We start from the raw sequence: 19,700 nt of genomic DNA on the forward strand, positions 1-19,700 counted from the left end.
TTGATTTTCACCCATATCATGTGTGAGGATTGCTTCATAAGACCGCTACCTTATTTTAATACAATTTAGCATGAAAAACACGCCAACAAGGCAATTCTACAATCCAAGGGTTTAGGATTGTCCGATCAAGACGATCTCAGAACCATTTGGCTAGCCTTATTGTTACTGTTCAGATCAACGGATCCGATCAGGCAAATGAGGCTTAAGTGGGGCCCACTATGTGTTCTAAAGACGAGTATAAAAGTGACTTTTCTATTAGATAGACCTAGCTTTGGATCTCTTATGGCCCAGAAATAAAGCCAATCATGGAATCCCATGTGAAGCATTGACTATGTGCAGTTTTTAACCGTCCATATTTAACAGTCAAAATAGGATACATTATATTAAATGTAAGGTCGGATGATTAACCACGTGATATCCAATATCAAGTAGATGGCTCAGATCAATCAAAGATGCGACCCACCATTCCAGATCCAAACCGAGGCTTTCCAAGAATCCAAGTAGATGGTTCAGATCAATCAAAGATGGGACCCACCATTCCAGATTGAAACCAAGGACTCAAATTAGACAGTTAGGTTCAATCTAAGATTGGACCCACCAATCCAGGTCCAAACCAAGGCCTTCCAAGTACCCTCTATCTCTCTCTCTCTCTCTTTGGTAAGAGAAAATGGGCCCACATGGAAATGATTCCTAATGTGGCCCTCACCCGTGTATTACGAAAGCCATTTTTTCCGACGTTATCATGGTTCAAAGCATGCGGACCTAATAATAATAGAGACCACTAAACTATGTTGGGAGAGGATTATGTTCCATCTAGAAAGTTTATACTCGCACTCCCTATCTTTGATAGATACACCCCTCTTCCGTGTAGTGCATTACTACAAGTAAAACGCGTGGGCCCCGCAAACATTATAACTGAAATTGAAAATCGTAACGGCTAACTTCCTTCACACCGAGCCCATGACATCGATAAGTTTATTCGACGGGACAAATATACACTTGTGATTTTATAAAATGACATTCATATCCAACTAAATGAATTGAGACAAAGTAATCTGAAGCTTAGGATATACTCTTAGTAAGATGGATCTAGTGAGACTCTCTTAATTAAACACAAAGCAACTCACAAAACCAAATGGAAGAATACAATGAGTTTAATATCAAGTAGTAATCAGACAAATACATAAAAGTTAGGGCTAAGATTAATCTCACTTAAAACACATGTATTTAGTGAGATTAATCTTAGCCCTTAACAAGTTTTTAATTGAGATAATACTCAATGGACCTCACTCCACCAGTAACCATAAGTCCAGCCAAATACAATTGCGCCTCCTACACTTGAGAAGTCATTTATAAATAAATTCTCACCAATCTCGCCACTAAGACCCTCTTTGGATTGCATTAAAAATATTTTTTACAGGGAATTTTTTTCCTTTTCACAATTTAGAGGGAAATGTTATTATTTGGGTTAATTTAGAAGGATATTATCATAAATTGAAGATCCCCGTAAGTAAAAATTGAATATCGGTTGTTCAATTAACATTTTTGTGTAAAAAAGAAGAAAAAAACTATAGAAATATTTTTCATTTCCAAACTTTTTCACAAAATTCATGCCATCCAAAAGGGCCCAAAGATTGCAATATCCTCTTTATGCATGAGAAGGGAAACCTCCAAAGAAAAAATTGAAGTAGAGGATAAAAAATTAGATGAAGTCAACTATGAATCGAAGTCACTCTGTTGTGCCGGTGCCCAATAAGACCCTTGAGAATACCTTCACAGGATAATCCCGTCTTTGATCCATCAAACCCCCTTTTTCGCCTGCATGAGCTAAGTCCTTGATTTTGTACTTTTTTCTTTAATCTTACACATGGGATGTCCGTTCTACCAGGGACCAAAACTCCTTAGTTCGGCTCGTGATGTTTCCCTTTGATGAATATAAATTATACATAACTTAAAAGGGATTTGCTAGCATCCATCTCACAAGGTCATTGTGAGGATGGCATGTTGCATCTGAGAGCAGCCACCTCATGAATGAAGACAAAATCAGCTGAAAAGTGAGCTGTGCGTCCACGAAATGCCTTCTGGGATGGACGCTAGCAAATCCCAACTTAAAAACCACTCGAAGCAAAATTTGGGATATATATATGACATTAAAATAAGGGAAATGCTATCATCACTACCATATTTTGATGATGGCACTTCTCACTTTATTAAAAAGTACAGCATAGCCCGCACCATAGCCTAAATAGGTTATGCCTCAAAAATCATTTCCATAGGTTGATCCTAACCCACCGACCTATAGAGGGTTAGGATGAACCCTCTTGATCCAGAGAGTCGATCCTAAGCCCGGTAGATCAGAGGGTTAGATCAACCTATGGGCCACAACCATCCGTAGGTTGATCCTAATTCTCTATAAATCGGAGGGTTAGGATCAACCTATGGAAATGATTTTTGGGGGAAAACTTATTTAGGCTGTGGCCCGTTTGGATCATCCTATGGTGAGGGTCATACCTTACTTTTTAATAACGCGGGAAGAAGAAAAAGGCCCTTTACCCACTTTTCAAAGCCAAGAAAATCCCTAACCAGGTCGAGAGCTTCCCCTGGCAGTACCTCTGTTTTTTGTTTTTTGCATGTGAATGCGAATTCAATTCGATCATGGAAATCACGGCGATACAAAAAGAATTTGTTAGAGAAGTAGTTCCTTCAATGCATTTACAAATACGACCTTCTAAAAAGAGAGATTATAAAATTTAGGTGGCGAGATTTCAGGCGTAATTCCAGTCAAATCTACCTTTCTCCGCTTCTCATCTCTTCTTATTACGCGAAAACGCGTGAAATACGCCTCAAATGATCTTAGCTGGACCCAGCAAATAATGCTAATTCACACCCCTTTTTAAAGAGGTTCCAGTTCTTACAGGTCGTGTACTGGACTTTAGCAGAGAGATCTTTGTTTTTAGATCAAGAAAACAAGGTAATTTTGCTCTTCAGTAGTTCATTTTATAGAAATCAATGTTCCATACAAAATGTGGCTCAATTTTTTGCCTTTTGAGAGCATTGGCATTTGCCCCTTGTTTGTGAAATTTCTAACTCAGGATGTATTTTGCTTAGATAGCTTTGGATCTACAAGGTTTTAGTAATATACACTTGAAGTTAGCCTTTTCTGCTATCTGAACCTTTTTTTTATATCTATTTACTTTCTTTGTTTAATCTGCATTTGGGTTCGAGCGAAATCTGTTCTTTGTTCACCTCTTCAAATTTTTTGAGCCATTAACAGGTTTTTTTTTTCAGTGAATATGTTGTTTTTAGTCGCTAATCAGCTGCCTTTTCCTAATCATAGGTTGCATTTTTCTTTGGAACATGCTTAGCTTCTTCATTGGGTTTTTATCTAATTTCTTTTGGACTAATGTTCATCTTTGGCTGCCATTCAACTACATTTTTTTTTCCTCTGTTTGTTTCTCACTATTAATCTTTCTTATTAAAGTGAGACAGATTTTTAATTTTTTTTTTTTTTTTTTTTGTGTTTGTTTCTGGCAAATTTCTTGTTAGTGTACTCTGCCTCGCTTATTCTAAGGTCTATCTTGTGCAGAAATTCGTGCTTAGAGTCTTGGAGAGATCTCCATTGATAAAATGAGACTGGCGGGCTTGTTGTATTTTATTTTTGGAGGTTTGGCATGTTTGAGTTCTTTTCTGGTGGAAGCAGATGATCCTTATAGATACTACACATGGACAGTTACATATGGAACACGTTCTCCTCTTGGTGTCCCTCAACAGGTTGGTTTCTAAAGATTTCGATTTTTTACGACTAATCATGTTGATGATGATAAGCTTTTTTACTGATATTAGTATAGATTTTCAGTATATGACATGTCTAATGCTTTTTTTTTTCTTTTTTTTCAATTTTGAAGGTTATCCTCATCAATGGACAGTTTCCTGGTCCCCAACTTGATGTTGTGACCAATGACAACATTATCCTCAATCTCAATAATAAGCTGGACGAGCCTTTCCTCTTGACATGGTGAGTTTCTACTTAGATCTCCCTCTTTCTGGCGAAATAACAGTCAGGTAGAGATTAAACCTTGTAGTCTTGTACTCTAGTCTCAAGCTTTGGAGTCAAGACATAAGCCGCCATTTTAATTTCTAAGTAAATAATTATTATAAATTAATTAAATTAAGGAAACAGTTATATAATAGAAGAAATTAAACAGCCATAAATGCAAACAATAAAGGATTAATCCAAAAGGAGAGAACAATTATGTTCATGGCTTATTGAACTGTCAGTTTATCATGTTTCATTCTCTAATTTCATCAGCTAAACAACGTTGCAACAAGTGTCTAACATAGAAAATAAGAATATCAAATATCTACAACTACTATCAACGCAGGAAGCAACCATAAAAATTCAAGATTCACGAATCACTCAATATCACTGACCTATGGAGCCATTGAGTCATACAAACTAAAAATTAGAGGTGATAATGCATCAGTCTTCAAGGTCATCGCCCAAGGGGTCCTAGACAATAGAAACAAAATCAATGGTTTTAAATTTCCTCGAAATGACCGAAATGTTTCCATTTCCATCCCCACATAAACAAAATCCAGATGAATTCCTTCTACGTCATTATTTCCCCGAAATTTTGACCAAATTCCTGAAATTTGACTAAAACTCAATCGAAATGGTCGGCACGACAGAAACTAGAATGATGTTATGATTTGCATTTCATTTCATTTTATTTCATTAATGAAGAGAATGATATTTGGTAGGTAACATCATTGAACTGCACAACAACAAAGTAACCACATCTTATGCATGAGATGCCATATCTCCATCAGACCAATAAATCTCATTACATAGAATTGGGGTCCTTATAGGGGAGAATGGTCATTGGACTCTCTTATACTTCATTACATTGTACTTCTTTATTGACTTTACTTTTCTAGACATGTGCGACAATGAATGTCACTAGGTGTTCGATGTGATTAAGCCATTATAGATGGCTTTCTTGCTTATGTGATGGTTTCTAAGCATGTATTTGTGCTCATTCTAGCATTTCCCTAAATTTATCTTAAAATTTCATAATTTGCATAAGTTTCCACACATTTCTTTGATTTTACAAAATTTCTACTGGAACCGAAATGTTTTCGTTTCCGTGCCAACCAAAACCGAAACTGAAATTTAAAACCTTGACAATCTCCAAGTACTATCTAAGCCATGATCTACCAAGAAATTCAATATTTATGAACCAAGACCGCAACCAATGGAGTTATTGAGTCATACAAATTGAAACAACATATGTTATAATAGGTAAGTCTTGATAATAGGTAAGTCTTAAAGGTCATTGATTGCTACTAAACTATATTGGTAAGTCTTCAAAATGTAACAGAGATCTGTAAATGTTCTTAACTCAAATGCATTTCCCATTTCCTCTTACTCAAATGTTATCTAATTTTGGGTTCTACAATTACATACGAGGCTTATACACATGCCCTGTGATGAAAAATCAGGAATGGCATTAAACAGAGAAAGAACTCATGGCAAGATGGAGTACTGGGGACCAATTGTCCAATCCCTCCAAACACAAACTACACATACAAGTTCCAAACTAAAGATCAGATTGGATCTTTTACTTACTTTCCATCAACCTTGATGCATAGAGCCGCTGGAGGGTTCGGAGGTTTGAATGTCTATCAGAGACCACTGATACCAGTTCCATACCTTACGCCCGATGGAGATTTTACTCTACTTATTGGTGACTGGTATAAGACCGACCACAAGGTTAGTATTTAGTATACCACACAATTTAATTGTTTCTCTATGGAATTATATATTTAGATCATAGTTGCATGAATGTTATGTTTGATGCTAATGTGATGGAGGAAAATAATCTTGATTTCTCATATTTTCAGACATTGAAACAATCTTTGGACTCAGGGAAGCCTCTTCCATTCCCCAATGCCATTCTTATAAATGGTCATGCCCAACCATCTTCTTTCAGTGGTGATCAAGGTAGGTTTTCCATATGAATCTCTCATCTTCCACTTAAACTTGTTTCTCATTCTTTCCAATGGATGATTCTACACTTTCCCAATTCCCTATTTTTGTTTGAATACTAAAGCGTCTGTTTATCCCAATGTTCCAGATTAAAGTTTGATGCACATGCATTTAATCTTAGTTTTTTCATGTTGTTTTCAGGGAAAACCTACATGTTTAGGATATCAAATGTTGGTTTGTCAACCTCATTTAACTTCAGGATACAGGGCCATAATATGAAACTGGTTGAAGTAGAAGGATCTCACCCTATCGAGAACCTATATAGTTCTCTTGATGTTCATGTGGGCCAATCTCTGGCTGTCCTGGTGACCTTAGATCAACCACCCAAGGACTACTACATTGTTGCATCAACTCGCTTCACAAAGCGTGTTCTCAATGCAACTGCTGTGTTACACTACACTAATTCCCGGACACCAGCTTCTGGACCATTTCCTGCTCCTCCTCCTCACCAAGCTCGATGGTCTCTACTGCAAGCCAGGAGCATCAGGTATATTATTTTTGGATAACTTACGAAATGATTACCCTACTTTAATGCCAAACCACTGGTGTCACCTAAATTTGGAATTTACCATAGCATCCTGCTCTAAAGGACTACCCATTTCATTTCCTTTTTTTTTTATCATAAACATTGTATGGCTCTAGTTTGACGACTCAGACAAGTGCACTTGTCTGAATACACACATTTATCTGGTGGACGGACCAGATAACTTATCTGGTCCATCGATCAGAAACAGAGTGGGGCCCACTTTGTTTGGGTAATCCAAACCATTCTTTTGATGGCCCCTGGCATAGATAGGGTGTGCCCAAAAAATCATCTCTTGAGGATCATCCTAACCGTTTGATTATGGAGGTTTAAAATGGACCGATTTTAATACCGTCCATTTTAAACCTCCACAAATCGAAGGGTTAGGATGATCGATGGACATCCTTTTTTGGGCACACCCCATCTATGTCAGCGACCATCAAATGAATGGTTTGCATCACCCAAACAACGTGGGCCCACTCTGTTTCAGTTTGATGGACCAGATAAGTTACCTAGGCGATCGACCAAAAACACTTTTCAAATGGTTGAGAATATAATCAATAGACTTGAATGTCTCGTATTAGTCATATAGTTATATCTGATCTAGTTTGGACCAATTTATCGTTAGCATTCCAAATCAATAGACTTGAATGTCTCATACAGTTATATCTGATCTAATTTGGCCAATCTATCTTTTCCTTTTGTACTGTGAAGATGGAATTTGACGGCAAACGCAGCCAGACCCAATCCTCAAGGATCATACCATTACGGGACGATACCACTAAAACGGACAATTGTATTGGCCAACTCAGCCGGTCTGATAAACGGCAAGCAACGTTTTGCTGTTAACAGCGTCTCCTACATTGCGCCTGATACACCTTTGAAGCTTGCAGATTATTTCAACATCACAGGCGTTTTCAATTTTAACACCATCCAGGCTCTGCCCACTGATGGTCCAGCATCCATTGGCACCTCCGTCTTGCCTGCAAACCTCCATGACTTTGATGAAATTGTCTTCCAAAACAATGAGAAAACCATCCAATCTTGGCATCTTGATGGTTATGACTTCTGGGTTGTTGGGTAAGCTTAATAGTTCTTCATTTATTTCAGCCATTGTTTTTCAATCACTGGATATAGTTACTTCAGAAAATCTGTTCAGTAGAGTAATATACAGTTGTACTCTGATGCGTTGAGAATAGAAATGTACATGGACGAATCTTCCAATTCCTTATTTATGAACTTAACATTGCTTGGACTCGGATTATATGATGAAATTAAAGATAAAATTAGTGATGAAGTGCTATAATAGACTATATACGCGTAGCTAACACTTTATTATCCTCTATTCTGAAATACATGCATGTGTAACAATGCAGTCTAATAGGATCACTTGACTCCCAACTCATTTTTTAGGATCTTTCAATTATTATTTTTTTCTTAAAGCTGTTTGCTGTCAGATGCTTAAGGATTTTGAACTTGAGGTTGGCTTTACAAAATTTCCAATGTTCAAACAACTGGACTCGGAAATGGATTTACCCAATGGCCTTGTCTAGTTGATTTGGCTGTGTTAAACAAGTTTTTCATTGGCTTGGCATAGTTTTTAAGTTATTCATTGATTTAGTTGGGTCAAGGCCTAGTCAGCTAGGTTGTATCTGTGACTCATCAAACCAGTTTTCGAACATTGATACATACAAATTGGTGCCTTTTATTTTATCTAGTTGCCTTACTAACCTGATTGTTCAAGCAAATGATAGTTTACCCACTCCAGAAGTTCAGTAATGTTCCAAATTCTTATTTCTGGTCAACTATAAATTCTAAACAATTTGATCATTTCCTTGGACGAATACAGGCTTGGTAAGGGGCAGTGGACACCAGCCAACAGGAAACAGTACAATCTAATTGATGCAGTCACCAGGCACACTACTCAGGTAACCTAATGTATTCCCTCTTTTTCCCTTGTGTAGATATTTACAGATACTGGTGTGCTTCCATATTTAAAATTATGTGTAGTAGTATTGGCTTAGTATATTTATTTATTGCAGGTGTACCCCAATTCTTGGACTGCGATTTTGATTTCATTGGACAACCAAGGCATGTGGAACATTAGGTCTGCAATGTGGGCTCGGCAGTACCTCGGACAGCAACTCTACCTTAGAGTCTGGAATGCAAAACATGACCTCACCAACGAGTACGACATTCCTCCAAATGCGCTCCTTTGTGGCAAAGCCAAGGGTCTTCACACATAGTAAGATTGGATCTTTATGTAATTTTTACTATTTTTATTTCATGAGGGTATGCCAATAAGAAGGAAAAAAAAAAGAAGGAATGCCCTGCAAGTGTATCTAGTTCTTATGTGATTTATGTACTACTTGTGCATGTCCAAGCTTTTGAATGAAAGCATTTACACTTTTTTTAACCATGCCTTTCCCCATCAAAATAATGAAGTAAGAAACAGAAGAAGAAGAAGAAATTTGCCACCCGGACTGATCAATGGGAGTTGTTTGTCTTTGTCGTTGACGTTGGAGGGATCTGGAAAAAGTTCAGTGTAGTTTAGTAAGAAATTAGAAATAATTATAAGCTACAAAATAGATGGCTAATCGAATAATATATAGATTATACAGAAGGATATCCATTTGCTCTCCTCGGACAGGAATTGACTTTGTTCATGTTATAAGTATAAAGCAGTGCATGACTGCTTTGAAATGATGTCAGCTAGTTAAAGAATATATCAACACATAGTTTTCTATTCTACTTAAAGATTATAATAAGATTTTTTTAATTAATGTGATAGTAAAATCTGGTTATTTGAGAGGTAAAATTAGGTTAGTGATGTTGAGATCTCATGTTTATCACTTTTTTAAGACTGTTTTGTTAACAGGGATGGGGGTTTGGTTCTCAAGTCCCCCTTCACATTGACATGTTGAATGATGAATGTTGCGCCGTTGATGCGCCGCTGAACATTTGGCGCCATGTGATTAACCAAGGAATTTATTGATTCATAACTTAATTGATTGATACCACTGTAGATTTGGTGTGATGTGATTCAGACTGTCCATTGGTGGGCGCCAACATGGATGATCCATGGTCCCAAAACACAAATTCTAACCATTGATCGCTCGATCAACTTTCTGTATGTTCAGTGTGGGGACTATCAGAATTTACCCATCTATTTAATTTTTGGTCTTGTTCATCCATTACAAGGCTCATCAGATCTAGATGACCATGGTGCTATATTAGGGTAATCAACCATTCTTATGATTCAGAGTGTCAAAAGTAATTGAACTGAGTGCAATTTTTGTGTAGGACAGCAATTTAATCGGATTTCTGATGCAATTAGAGAGCTGATTTAAGGTCCTAGGCTATTTAGCCATAAAAAAATTGAAATATTTTATGGCGGTTGACATCAGCTATGCTTTCTTTTATTTTCTAACCGGAGCTTTAAAAAAAGTGAATGGCTAATGTCTATAGAACTTAGGGGTGGAACTTAGACTACCCTGGCTACTAGATTGTAAGCTACACGCAAATTGCACCCATAATCCAATTAGATTGCCCGTATAAACTAGTCTTTATAGCGATTTAACCCAATTAATTAATCTTCTTTATATTTTAGGCAGACTTCTTGTATTTCTTTTGAAATTCATTTCTCAAAGCAAGATTCTCCAAATCCATGATGAATATTCAAATCCAAAAAAAAATAATACAAAATTTTGTAAGTGACCATTATAAGATACACAGTTTTTCGAGGACCTAGATCAAATGGATGGTTAAAGAAAAACAGTATAAATTCAATTGGAAAAGTCCATAGAAGCGGCAAAATTCGTCTAATGGGGGGGTGCAATTTTGGCCCATGGTTTGCCTTGTGATATAGTGTGAGCCTTGAGAAGTAGTGTGATGACATTCGGAAACAATCTCCCTAGCCAAAGAGGCTCTAGGGACATTTTTGTGACCGGAAGTGATATATCCGCCCTTTTTTATTACCAGGAACACCCAGAGCCAGTGTATCAATGACTAAAGTGGGGCTAATGTACTTGATGTAAGAAGAATTTAGTGGGCCTGATTGCCATGCCACGTACACTTGCGCTGGGTGTCCCTAGTAATCAAAAGGGGCGGATATATCATTCCCTTTTGTGACATAGAAGTATTTAAACTCACGAAATTATTTTGGCCATAATTTTTATCCGACGATCGGATCGGTATAATTTTTATATTGATTAGGGGCTAATTAAGAAGTTGGATCGAACCATTTAGATTGTGTAGTCATCTAACATCTCCGACTCCTCAAATTAATGATATGATATTATATGATAGGAGTTTTTATATTTTCAGTGTTAGGGGAAACTCAGTATTCTTTGTCTTTTTTTGCAACTAGCTAGTTTAAAAACCTGTAATATATTTTAGAGAACTTTTTGATATTTTATTTATAAAGAATTTCTAGAGCACTGCGGAGATTTGGACGTCCCCTCAAAGACTCTCGAACTCCTCTCTTTCCAAACAACCCACCAAGTGGCATGCAAACACATATTTCACAAGACTTTTCCTTTCTTTCTCCAAGGCACAAAACTCCATTGGCGTAGCAACATCGGAATAGATAAAGGAAAAATCCAATTAATACCAAAACCTCATGAATATTAAGCTCCATATAAGCCAGGTGAATGAGCAATGCATAAAGAGATGATCCACAGATTCCCCATCCTCTAAGCATAGGGGGCAATCAGGGGTGATGGCACTTGAAAGGGAAGGAGGACAATTGCCCCCCTTAATTTTTTGGGAAAAAAATATACCTTTATTTTTTAATATTTTTTTATACTTACCCCCTTTTTAAAAATATGCCCCCCTTTCCAATCATCCCTAAGATAGAAAATAAGTTTAAAATTTTGATTCTACCATTTTTATATCCCTTCCTTCTAAAATATGCCCCCCTTTACTATAATATTGCTTTCATTTGTTTGGAGAAAAAAATTATTATAATTTTTGCCCCCCTTCTGCAAAATTTATGGCATCGCCCCTGGGGCAATAGTCAATAAGCAACATGCCACGCTTTCTCAATAAGTTAATTGTTTAAATTCGTTCACGACAAACTGCCCATCCAAAAATACAAACCCGAGGCAGGAAATGAAATTTCCAAACCTTAGCAAAATCTGAAGCTACAGTACAAGGCATTAGGCTTACATAGAATGATTTGACAGAGAAGATACCAGAAGGTTCCACAATCCATATTATTTATCCACACCATTACTCTTGATATAGCACCCCTCGAGAAGAAGATGAAGGCGGGATGCCGATTCTAACTCCCAATCAAAGAAGTTCCTCCTGAAAGCCGGGCTCCAAACTATGACTCCCCTACTACGATCAAAGCACTACAAAACAAAAGCCTCTTTATTAGAAGCAACCCTATAAAGATTCAAGAACAAATCCTTAAGAGAATCCTCCGCACACCACACATCACTCCAAAATTTGATCATGTCACCCGCATAGACCCTAAACTTAATGTTTAAGTTAAGAAAGAACGACATTTTCAAGATCTCTCTTCACAAAGTCAATCCTTTTTTTCTTAAAATGATCATGAGATACATTGGCTTTATATGAGAGTTATTGCATTAGTTATTTCTTGGGCGAGATGTCATCCATCGTTTCGCTTTGTTTCGGCTTTTGAACTTTTTGAGGCTTTTTAGGGATGTGTGCTCTAGTAGTATGAGGAGGCCTCAGGTCTTGCAGAGGTGGGTGCCTCCTCCCTATAGGATGGTAAAAATGAACTTTGATGATGCGTGCTTTGGCAACCAAGGGCTTGGCCGGGGTGGGCGGCTTATGACGTAATGAGAGTGGCGAAGTTCAGTGGGCGTTCTCCGGGTCCATTGGGGTTTGTGATGCCTCGGAGGCAGAAGTTAAGGCTGGTTTTTTTTTTGTATTAAAAGATTAAGTAGAGAGATTTTGGATCATACGATTTTAGAGGGTGATTCTCTAAATGTGATTCGATGGCTTAAGGGTGGGGTGCCTCCTCCATGGAGATTTTCAGATATGTTTGATGAAATTGATGAGCTAATTTTGGGTTCGTCTATTGTGATTGAGCATGTAAGGAGATCAGCAAATGGGGACGCATATTTGTTGGCTAAGCGGGGTGTGAGTGGCGGGGTGCTGGAATGGTTTGAGTTCCTCCAGCCTTGAGTTTGTTTTGTATTTTTTCTTTCTTTTTCTTTTATTTTTCCGCTTCTTGTATTCTTGGGGTGGTCCATCTCGGGCTCCCTTTCTTTCTTTTTTATAATATCTATTTAACATTTCAAAAAAAAAAAAATCTAGAGCACTAACCTATGAATTTTGGGTTTCTCTTTTCATTTTCTTTAGTTTCTTGAAACCCTCGATCAATCATAGACTATTTTGAATGTTTGTAGTCGGATTCATCCATAATCAATATTTTATGCGATCTAATTTGCGTAAGATTGATAGCAGAGAGAAGTTTTCTACGCCAAACATAGTTTCCACCAAGAAAGAGGGTTCGCAAGGCTATAGTGGAAGAATTGGGTGAGAGGGAATAACTAGCAGAACTTCCTCATCAGATTGAAGCACTAATCTAATGGCTAGTGGTTTTGAAAAATTTATGACAGGATAATAACGAGGATCTATGATGACCAACATGTAAGCGAAGTCTTCAAGGATTTCAAAGCTATATTGGCAACCAAACAAGGGGTTTTGATGACATCGCACCCGTGGTTATGTTGGACTTTGGAAAGTCTAGGAGACTTTTAGGAGGTCCGAGATTTAGCACAGAGAGTCACCCCCCACCCACATCTCCAAAAAGAAAAAAAAATCATATTATCTTGTTAGAATGCCAACTCGAGTATCCTTCTCAAATGCGTAGAATTTCAAAGTACTAATCAGGCTCTCTCTCTCTCTCTCTCTCATCAAAATAACTAGAGTACCCTTATCTCATAAAAAATATAAAAAAGTAGAAAAATGAAAAATCCTAAAATAGCTTATTATAAATTGACCAAAATATCCTTATCTCATGTAAAATGAAAAATAGAAAAAAAAAATACTAAAATAGCCATATGTCATGGAAAATGACCAAAATTCCCTTATCTAATGATAAATAATCAAAATACCCCTATACTGTGGAAAATGAGAAAAAAAATAAAAAATCATAAAAAATAAAAAATAAAAAATCTAAAATACCCCTTTTGTCATGGAAAATTATCAAAATGCACTTATCTCGTAGAAAATGATCAAAATACTCTTATCTCAACGAAAATGACAAAAAGATAAAATTAGAAAAAATGGAAAAAAAATCCTAGAATACTTCTATGTCATGAAAAATAACCTAATGATCTTATCTCATTAAAAATAAACGAAATGCCCTGTATCATGAAAAATACCCAAAATGCCATTATCTTTGAAAATAACCAAAATTTCCTTATATCATAAAATAACCAAAATAAGCAAGTACAGTGGGGCCTAGCTATATGCATGATCTAAATGATTCATTACTTTGCCCCCACTATAGGTAGGCCCACAACATTTGTTTATTTGGACCCACAAGTGGGTCCCACAAACTTCTCCGGATAATGGTGAAAAAAATAAAATATTAATGTTTTTGGACTTTAAAGTCCCCGATTAATGACTTGGTCATTCTAAAGTCTCTGCCGAAGAGTCTCAGGCATTCCTCAAAGACTCAAAGTCACATTTCACTGGTCTGCGTAGCCCACCGAGGATTTCGAATCCTGCAGGACTAAGTCCCCCTAAGGGTTCAATTGAAAATCCCAGCAAACTGAATATCGTATCAAAACCTTCCTCTATAGTGCATATATCATTAGATTAAAGGATGCTATAGGTTCCACAATTCATGTCATTCCCATCTGATTAAGGGATGTCATAAGGATTTGGAATCTAATTGGTATTCATTGAAGTGGATCCCAATAATATTATAATGGCTTTAGATGAAATCAATTAGAGAATTACCCTCACATAACAAGTGGTGCATGAGATGCGGAAGCTCTGATACCAATTGCCAGCAATAACACAAAATGGATATCAAACCAGCAGCGACTAAATCAACTCGCCGGGGTTAAAGAATAAGGACTTGTTTGAAGACACACAAATGACGAAACTAGAAGTTAAGAATAAGGTATTTATTCTACACATGGTAGTTTTACATCAACAAGTACTTTTTGTATGCATAAAATCAACAAAAACTTAACAAGGTTGTCATACATTTGATGGGAGATACCACATGAGTTCAACATTTAACATGACATTTAAGTTTACACCTCATTTTCCCAGTCACATACTCAGGCTGCTTAATAAAACACTTGCAAGTCATTAAATACAAATGAGATAGAGAGCCAAGACAGAGTTTCCTCTTTCCTCAGATTCTCAAAGGCTCAAATCTACCTATAATTACTTCATGATAGATGATATTTCAAAATGAGTGACTCTATCTGCATATATCTATCCATCCATACATCTTGGGTTATTAATGCTTAACAAGAATAAAATTACAACATTTCAAAAAAAAAGGAGAATAAAATTACATCTCTCTCTCTCTCTCTCTCTCTCTCTCTCTCTCACACACACACACACACACACACACACACACACACATTTTGGGTTATTAATGCTTAGCAATAATAAGATTACATCTCTCTCTCTCTCTACATATATAGATTACCTCGTTGGTATCCGAGCTTATGACATGCGTATTTCTTGATAACAGGCATATATATGTTTCAGTACAAAAAGAGAATATAACTGCAAGTTTCAAGGGAATCACGCACGACCACACACAACCCTCTACATAAGGCTGCACCCGAACCCCTTCAACTGCAACAATCGAATCAAATTTCTGTTTCCGGCAAACCGATACAAACCCTGCTTTAATCCTCTACTCACCGTTTTCTCGTAACATAACAGTGAAGGAATCTCAATGTACCACCCCCACAATCACCTCTTTAATTTTCTCTCTTCAAAAGAAACCCTTAAAGCATAAGTGAGAAAGGAAGACTGATCTTCTAGTTATCTAAATTTTTTGTTCTTTTCTTTTATCACAGTTTCAAATCTTATCTTGAAATTAAAAAATAAAAAGGAAATAAAGACAAGGAAAGAAGAGAAGTGTTTCATTCATACCAAATTGCATTGAATTGTTTTGGGATGTCATTCATCAAGTCACCAAAGAAGTCCAATGATATTTTATGAAGCATGAGTGGAAGATGTAACAAAGATTTTTCTTTTATAAGTCAATAAACACTCAAAAATACCTCCTATTTCCCCATCCCTTTCATTTCTTTGCTCTTAGTCCTTCATACAGTCTGACAAGCTAAACGTACATAAAAGCACACAAAAGAAAAAAAAAAAAAAAAAAAACACTACAACCAAATTCATATTTTGTAACACGGACAACAGAAACAGCAACACATTAACTATGGGTTCAAAGTAAAAAAGTTTTTTAAGGAAATGCACCATTGGTTGTGGATAGATCAGACCAAGAAAATGGATTGTTCCAGTAACCCAATTCTCCTCCAGTGATGGGAGCTGGTTCTAGAATGGATGGAGTAGCTGCATTGCTGAAAGCTGCCTGAGAATGGTCAGTGTAATAGTTGGCAGATGATTTGAACCTTTGGTAAAGGTCTTGAATTCCACTATTTGGGACTTGTCCCAACAAGATGTTATTTTGTTGTGGGTGTTGGTGTAACTGGTTTTGGGGCTGCTGTTGACTGTTCCTCCAGAAGGAATTGGATAGGGCATTAATTGGAGCTAGAGATAAAGGATCCAAGCTGAGAGTTCGGCCATTTAATGCACCTGTCACTATTGCTGACTCCGAACCCATATGTGACCCAATCATAACCCCCTCGTCCTTGATCATAACAGAATTAGGGTTAGGGTTAGGGTTTTGGGTGGCTCTGAGTAAGGCCAACAACTGGGAATTCTGCTGAGAGGCCCATAGGATGGGATTGGATGGGAGCTCATGGTCGAACCCGTTTGCCGAATTCGATTTTCCGGTGTCGGATGTTGCCGGCTTGGATTTTCCGGCGTTGGATTTTCCATTGGTGGTAGAGATGGTGGTGGTCTTGTTCTTGCGGCAACCGCCTCCGATTGGGACGTTGCGGAGTGCACCGCCTTTAGTCCAGTAGCGCCGGCAGGTCTTGCAAAAATGGCGTGGCTGGGTGAGGTTGTAGTTGTTGTAGTAGCAAAACTTGGTATTGGCTGAATCACATCTTGGACACCTTAGATTTTGGTTATCTTGTGAGGATGAAGTTGAAGAAGAAGACCCTTCAATTACTCCCCCATTAAGGGAGATTTTCATCTCTTCACCTCCACCACTACCTCCTCCTCCACCTCCTAAGAGCTCTTGAATCATCTTTTCTTCTTCTATCTACAACAACCCAAAACAAGAAAAGGAAAGATAGTAAGTTTTGAGTGGTTATATAAAAAGCAAATCAAAGTAGGTTTTGTAGTGTATATGAGGGTATGAGATGTGGAAACAGGACTTGCCTTTGTGATTTCAGTTGGGTGGTTTTTCTTTCTTTTTTGTTGTTGTGAAGTGATGGGAGTATAGGTTTTTGTATGTGAAAAAGGATAGAGGAGTGGAGGTAGGGAGCTTTAATATAGATGGATGAAGAAAGAAACCGCTTTCCTACCCATGAAAGCGGTTTTTGAATGTGAAAAGTGGTTTTGGAGGGAAATAATAGAGTGTACCTTTTGTTTTCCTGACCTACTCTTCTTATAACACTTTGTTTCTTATAAAAAAATCAATCAAACATGGTGAGAAGAGAAATTAGGGCTATTTTGTGCAATTTGAAACTATGTCATGGTGCTTTTTGGAGATTTATTTATTTTAATGTGGTGAGGATCGAAGTGGTGTTACAAATATAGGTTATTTACTTAGTATTTTATTATTTTTCTTGAAAGTGGAGGGAGTTAAAAATAAATGTAATGGAATATATAATAATTAGGTATTAAAATCATTTGTTAGGGTTTGGTGGTGATAGAAGAAGAGTAGTTTTCTTCTTGAAGATTCTCATTCAAAGACAATGATTACGACTTCAAGGAGAAGGCTTATCCATGGAAATACGTGTAAAGTGGATGTCCCATGTAGAAAGGCACTTCCGAAACTTATGGCTTGAATTTAGTCATCCCCACATAAGGAAGATGATTACTCCTCTCGTGTGCTCTACATAGATATCATAATGTTTCTAGCTTGATGATCACATGTACATGTTTGTCTTGCAATTCATCATGACCGTCCATTCTCATAATTGTGTATGATTTCAAGGTGACATTCATGGTTGCATGCACACGTGTAGACGTGCATTTTGAGCCCTAATTGTTGGTGTCAATGGTCCTCAATTGAGGATCCATGTAGCTCTACTTTCATTTGCATTAACAATGGTTTGCCTAGCTAAAGACTAGTAAGATTAGTTCGTAGTAAACCAGAGAGAGAGAGAGAATGGGAGTGGGGCAACATGTCTCACATATGTGCAACAGCTGGTCTTAGAACATTAATTTTAAAGTCTTTGTTCACTTGACCTTAATCTTATTCCAAGAAGTGAGACTAAGGTGATTGATTTGAGAGAGTAATAATATAACAAGACAAAGGCCATAAGTAGTTTTGAAACACACTCACTCAAATTTCCACTTTTTTAAGAACTCCCCATGATTCTTTTAGTATGATAATTACACTAAATCTTAATTTTGGGAATAGGTGCAATTACCAACTTTTAATTTGTTGGATGGTGAAATTTCTCCTTTTTAAGTTTTCTCTATCTCTTTTTTTCTCTCTTTCTTTCTTTTTAATTACTTATAAAAAGAGAAGGTTTGTCTCTCACCAGATATTAGAAGGTGTACTCAGGGAAAGTTCTATTAGATCAGTAAAAAGTTCAATCATTTCTTTATTTTTTGGGGGAATGATTCAATCTCTTTTTTCTTTACAACATATTTATAAATATAAATAATTAGAGAGAGAAAGTATTAAAAAAAATACGAAGTAGGTCTCCATTACCACTTACCAGCATCATGAATTAGTGCCCATTAGAAAAAAAAAAGGATAATGGAAGAAGGTAAAAGATTAAACTAAATGATTTTTTATTTATTTTTGTTCTTTCCATATCAAATGAACCAATACTACCCTACCATAGATATGATTATCCATCACTTTTGTATTACAAATAAGGTAGAGGGACCCCCTCAAGCATCAAATGTGACCCATAATACAAAAAGCCAGTGAGACTAATTTGAAATTTAAATATACAAAAGAAATAGCTTCTTAACAGAGGGAGAAGATTAAGAGAGAAAAATAATGGAGAGTAAGGCCCTGTTGGGACTGCAGGAATTTTGTTACTATTTTACAAATATGATGTAATATCCCTCTAAATAGTTCTATGTTTAGAGGAAGTATAAATTTGGGATTATGGGTGTGCAGGTTCTTCTATAAAACTGATTATAAAGTATTTGTAATCAGTTTACAAGATCCTTTGTGCAACGAAAGAGATAAGTCAAAGTCTATAATCCCAAATTCTAATCAAATGATCATTTATGATAATATCCCTCTAAATTAACCATAATCATATCATTACCCTCTAAATTTGTCTTTCAGAAATGTTTTTCTTATAATCCAAACAGGGGCTTAAAGGAAAGGAACTATACAGTATACACCCGCATGTTCTTTATGCAGACACCCCCTCACTTTGCCTTTACCTCGAAAACATCCTACCAAAGCATAAAACACGAGATGACCAGTCACTATCAATTCTATAGGAAGCACAAAAACAGTACATGGGGGTGCCCTTATAAACTACAAAGACCGGTAGGACAAGAGAAAAGAAGAACACGTATTTAAGAAGGGAAAATATGTGTTTTTTCATGGGATGCCACGTGGGTTGGTAATAAGTGGGTCCTATCTGGTTGTCGTAAGAGACCTGACCGCGCGTGCCGTCCGGAACGCGAGACGTATAGGAATAAGACCGGCTGGAGATATTGCCGACTCTGTGTAAGTTGGCCGGGCAGCATGCGGGCAGTAGATAAGGACGGGTCAGAGAACTGAGTCACTGACTCGGTCTTCTTATATATAGATAGATGAGAGTATAGAGAAAATAGAGGGGGCAGGGAGGCGGGCAGAACGGGAAGAATAAAGTGGCCGTCAAA

General features: G+C 37.0%; 2 protein-coding genes across 3 annotated transcripts; one reads left to right on the plus strand and one right to left on the minus strand.

Moving 5' to 3' along the window:
* The first annotated feature begins 2,587 nt into the window (after nucleotides 1–2,587).
* Nucleotides 2,588–8,988, plus strand: LOC143875452 (L-ascorbate oxidase homolog). 2 transcript variants are annotated; one of them, XM_077376995.1, is made up of 9 exons: nucleotides 2,588–2,971; nucleotides 3,587–3,771; nucleotides 3,906–4,015; nucleotides 5,503–5,773; nucleotides 5,905–6,004; nucleotides 6,191–6,536; nucleotides 7,287–7,652; nucleotides 8,422–8,500; nucleotides 8,615–8,988. In XM_077376995.1, exons 2-9 carry the CDS (start codon nucleotides 3,628–3,630, stop codon nucleotides 8,816–8,818), a joined length of 1,620 nt encoding a protein of 539 aa, XP_077233110.1. In that variant the 5' UTR covers nucleotides 2,588–2,971; nucleotides 3,587–3,627; the 3' UTR covers nucleotides 8,819–8,988. The 2 variants fall into 2 exon arrangements, with proteins under 2 accessions (XP_077233110.1, XP_077233111.1); XM_077376996.1 differs by lacking the exon at nucleotides 2,588–2,971 and adding an exon at nucleotides 3,001–3,127.
* Nucleotides 8,989–15,734: 6,746 nt separating this feature from the next.
* On the minus strand, nucleotides 15,735–17,268 carry LOC143875842 (uncharacterized). Its single transcript, XM_077377431.1, has 2 exons — nucleotides 17,052–17,268; nucleotides 15,735–16,932 (listed from the first exon to the last, which is right to left on the minus strand). The coding sequence occupies exon 2, from the start codon at nucleotides 16,915–16,917 to the stop codon at nucleotides 16,006–16,008; it is 912 nt and encodes a 303-aa protein (XP_077233546.1). The 5' UTR covers nucleotides 16,918–16,932; nucleotides 17,052–17,268; the 3' UTR covers nucleotides 15,735–16,005.
* Between the last annotated feature and the right edge of the window lie 2,432 nt (nucleotides 17,269–19,700).

This window comes from Tasmannia lanceolata, unplaced genomic scaffold (genome assembly GCF_043159265.1).
Source record: "Tasmannia lanceolata isolate RefF3 unplaced genomic scaffold, GAP_Taslan_0.1 ptg000004l, whole genome shotgun sequence".
In the NCBI taxonomy this organism is placed as follows: Eukaryota; Viridiplantae; Streptophyta; class Magnoliopsida; order Canellales; family Winteraceae; genus Tasmannia; species Tasmannia lanceolata.